The 4522-nt window shown below is 49.4% G+C and overlaps 1 protein-coding gene across 1 annotated transcript; it reads left to right on the forward strand.

Moving 5' to 3' along the window:
* Positions 1–901: 901 nt before the first annotated feature.
* LOC311176144 (olfactory receptor 14A16-like) lies at positions 902–1837 on the forward strand (the record flags this gene model as incomplete). Its single annotated transcript, XM_084241459.1, has 1 exon — positions 902–1837. One exon carries the CDS (start codon positions 902–904, stop codon positions 1835–1837), a length of 936 nt encoding a protein of 311 aa, XP_084097585.1.
* Between the last annotated feature and the right edge of the window lie 2685 nt (positions 1838–4522).

Genomic DNA, 4522 nt, shown 5'->3' on the forward strand with positions numbered 1-4522 from the left:
AGGCGTCCACACTCTCGCATGGGCCTGGGGTGAGGAACAAACCTGCACCTGGGAACCGGGGCCCTGGGACCTGCAGGGACAGCCACACACCAGATCGTCTGGTGCAGCCCTGGAGCGGCCTCCTCCCTGCACAGATGTTTATGAGTCTGAGGGGGAAGGAGGGGTTGGGAGGGACCTGGGGTAGACGAGCCCATCCTGCAGGAGGGAAGTGTGGGTGTGACCATGGGAAGAGGCTACAGGAGAAACCACTTTAGGGCCGTGGGTGAGAGAACGGGCAGGACAATGGCCAGGATGGGCAGGAGCAGGAGGTCACCCTCTCAGCACGTACGACACAGGGGCAAGGGGAACTCCATGGTCTGACAGTGACACAGGGCACGATCACAAAATTGCCCCTGGAGCTGCGACTGGCCAGTATTTTGCAGGGACTGGGGTCTGAGATCCCCCACAGGCTATTTGGGGTATCCTTGACCATTCCTATTCTTAAAGCTGGTTGGGGGGGGTTCCCGCTCTTGGGAGGTGTGCTGACTGGGGGGCGGGGATGGCAGAGGATGGGCCAGGGTCAGGGTTTCAGGGGTGCCCATGCAAGGGACATGGTGCGACAGGAGGAGACTGCTCAGAGAGATGAAGTCGGTTGAACTCTCTGCCCTTTGGCATTTCCCACAGGTGGGGATGTCAGTGCCGGCTCCTGCGAGTCACTGAAGCTGGAGAGGCTGAACAGAGCAGGAGCTGAGATCCGTGTGGGTTGATGCTGGCCAGGGCATGGAGAGAGGTCAGTGGAGAAGGACAGCGCTGGTCCTATGCAGAGAGAAACTACGGGTCCAGCATTGGTGGACAATCACGGCATTTTATTCCTCTAGACTTTCATGCAGTGATGTCTCCAGGGGGGATGAATCTCACGGCCATGACAGAATTCGTCCTCCTGGGGTTCCCCACCCAGGGGACCATGGGCTTCTTGCACCCGCTGCTCTTCTCCCTGGTCTACCTGTGTGCCCTGCTGGGGAACGGGCTCATTGTCCTCATCACCACCCTGGACCGGCAACTCCACACCCCCATGTATTTCTTCCTGAGGAGTCTGTCCTTCTCGGACATCTGCCTCCTCTCAGCCTCAGTCCCCAAGTCAATTGTCAACTCTGTGAGGCACAGCAGCTCCATCTCCTTCCCGGGCTGTGTCCTCCAGGTCTTCATGATGATTATTTCAGGAGTTTCAGAGCTTCACCTGCTCACGGTGATGAGCCTTGACCGCTATGCTGCCATCTGCCACCCCCTCCACTATGAGGTGATCATGAGCAGGGACAGGTGTGTGCAGCTGACAGCTGTGTCCTGGCTGGGTGGGGGTCTCCATGCTGTGATGCACACAGCTGGAACCTTCTCCTTGTCCTACTGTGGGTCCAACGTGGTCCACCAGTTCTTCTGTGACATCCCCCAGTTATTGGCTATTTCCTGCTCAGGAAACTTAATGAACGAACTTGTCCCCATTCTCATTAGTACAGTGATGGATTCCTCTTGTTTCATTATCATCATCATTTCCTATGTCCACATCTTCTCTGCTGTCAGGAAGATCCCATCCACAGAAGGGAAGGCCAAAGTCTACTCCACCTGCCTTCCCCACCTGCTGGTTGTGGTGCTGTTTCTCTCCACTGGATTCTTTGCTTATCTGAAGCCGACCTCAGGGACACCGTCCATGTCTGACCTGGTCATTTCTGTGTTCTACACGGTGGTGCCCCCCACCTTTAATCCCATCATATATAGTCTGAGGAACCAAGCCATGAAGTCGGCTGTGGGAAGACTGATGAAGCCAATACTCCAACATGTGAGACATCACAATCTACAATTTTAAACCTTCATTAATTCAGCTTTCCCATCTAACTCTTACATGTCATCATCTATAAGCATAGATTTCTTGCATTAGGATTATTCCCTTGTCACAAATTCATATTCTCATAATCCTCACTAGACTCCTGTTTCCTAAATTGCTGCAATCTTTCCCCCGAGCCCTCCCTGTGTGATGCTCATAAACTGAATCCAGCTCGCGCTTTAAAAGTTGTATTTGGTGTAGAAGGAATGTTCTAGAACTCACATTCAACAACATTTACACAACAGGAAGCAGTGGTAAAGGTGTCTGTCCTCAGGACCACATGGCCATGGGACCCCAGTCCTGGGGCTCGGTTCCCACAGCCTTCGTGTGTATCCACTGAGGGCCTTGTCCTCGCTGATGGCTGGGAGAGGTTGAGTGGACCCCCCATCCCTCACGATTCCTCACGGGGCATCTTCCTCTAAGAGAAGTTCCTGTTGCTGCTCAAAGGACAAAGGGAAACCACACTTGACTCTGCTAGAGGTGGAAGGACGGACACTTCCTGGGTTCGTAGGAATCGATGAGTGAAACCTGGAATGGATGGAATGTTGATTTCTATGATGCCTGTTTGAATTCCAATTTGACTGCACCCATCGATGTGGTGTTTTCAAAAGTCAAGTTATATGAATTATTTTTGAAGAACTACATTTCTACATAAAAGTTTATAATTTGTAACTTGTCATTGTGTTGATTTTTAGGTTCCCTTACTTTTCCAGATTGTATCTTGATCCTCAACCAGGTCTTCTCCACCTTCTGGTAGATTATACTTAAGTTCACTTTTCTTCCACTTGGGAAAGATATTATTTTTTATTATGTAAAACGTTATGCAAACTAAAGTATGGCATAGTTGCAATTTTTTTTTTTATAATCCTACACATCTGCACTGCATGCAGGAGGTTCTCATATTGTTTCCCTAACACTGAGAACGTGAGCTGGGGTGACGCTCCTCCTCTGGGAGCAAGTCACTGGGTCTTCAAACTCTCCTGACCGATGAGCACACTTCGTCCATGAAACTATTTGTGATAATAAAATGTAGTTAATCACAAGACATGACTCGTCCATTCAAATTTCAGAATGAAACCTGAATTAGAAAATCACTCACATTAATACTCATTTCAGTGATAGCATGAGAGCACATGGCCTTCCTGGTGGTGCATTGGGTTGAGCGCAGCCCTGTGAAGCTGTGTGCAGCCTCTGCACTGTGGGTTTGATTCCTGGTGGGCCAGGGAGAAACCCACATGTTGCAGCAGACCTCTCAGGTCTCCCGCTGATCCCCTCAGCAGTGTCTTCAGTCCATCTGCCTATTCTACTCCCTACTCTGTCTCTGGTGAATTATCTCACCCTCCCACACCTCTGACTGTACCCCAGTTCTTGTATAAATAAATAAATATTAAAAAATACACATGAGATCACAATCCAATCCACTTGGGATATAACATCATTACGTGGTCAGATTCCTGTTGATGCATTTTCTATTAACCTTGAACAAATCCAGTGAGTGTCTGTGAGGATCTTTCCATGAGTGTTTCATCACAACATCATGTTAACTTGTTATTTGTTCTTATCAAGGAGGACACTCATTTTCACTTTTTACTGTTTTCACCATGGGTCACTTTTCACTCCACCCCATGCACCAGTGTCCACTCAGAATCTACTAAATGCCCTGCAGTGCCTGTCCCATCCATCCACACTCCTATCTCCTCCCGTGTCCTGTCTGGTAATGAGCAAATTTTTGCACTCAGTCCAACATTTCCTTTTGCTGTTGGCCACTACAAATTTTTTGATTGTTGACTTTTATATTATAATCCACAGTTGGGTGAGACCAGCCAATGTCTTTCACTTTTTGACTTATCTCACTAGCTTACATTCTTCAACGTCCACCTTTGGTCCCTAAGGACACTAGTTCACCTCCTTAATAGCTGTGAGTTATTCCATTCAGTGTGGATGCACATTATATATTCTCTCCTCTGTGCACGGCACTTGGGTTGGGGCCATGGCCAGCAACGGTGGATGGTGCTGCTGGGAACACAGGTGTGCGTGGTCTGCACTGCAGTCTGCACATCTGGGACAAATACCCGGATGAGGTTGCTCCATCCTGTGGTTGTCCTGTTGTTAGTGTCTGAAGACGTCTCCACACCATTCCCAGGAAAGGTGAGAGGCCTTTTCTCTCCCTCCCTCACCTTTTTGCTCTGTCCAGTCTCTTGATTGGTCCCTTCTCACGAGTGACAACAGTTTGGATTTCTATGTTCCTTATTATTAGAACAATTTGGAATCGTTAAAAATTTGCATTAGACAAACCCTTAAAATACCGGAAGGAACACACAGGGGCTGCCCACTGCACACTCACCCCACAGGTGAACTTGGGGAGACACGCCAAGGACCAGGGAAGAAGAGCACGTAGGAACAAGTGGCCCCCCACAGAAGTTAGCTTCTGTGCTTCAGAAAAGCCATCCCCAAAATGGGCCCTTGCACTGGGAGAAAATTGTGCACATCACACACCTGACAAGGGCGAGTGTCCAAAATACGCAAAACCTACAAAACCAGCAACAGAGACACCCCAATGCAACACGGCCTCAGACCCCCAGAGACATTTTCCTGGGGGAGTTCAGGAGCCCCCAGCCTCTCACACCTTTTATTCATGTTGAAACCATCTCGGCTCCTGAGGGCGTC

This window comes from Talpa europaea (assembly GCF_964194135.1).
Source record: "Talpa europaea genome assembly, chromosome: 8".
Classification (NCBI taxonomy): domain Eukaryota; kingdom Metazoa; phylum Chordata; class Mammalia; order Eulipotyphla; family Talpidae; genus Talpa; species Talpa europaea.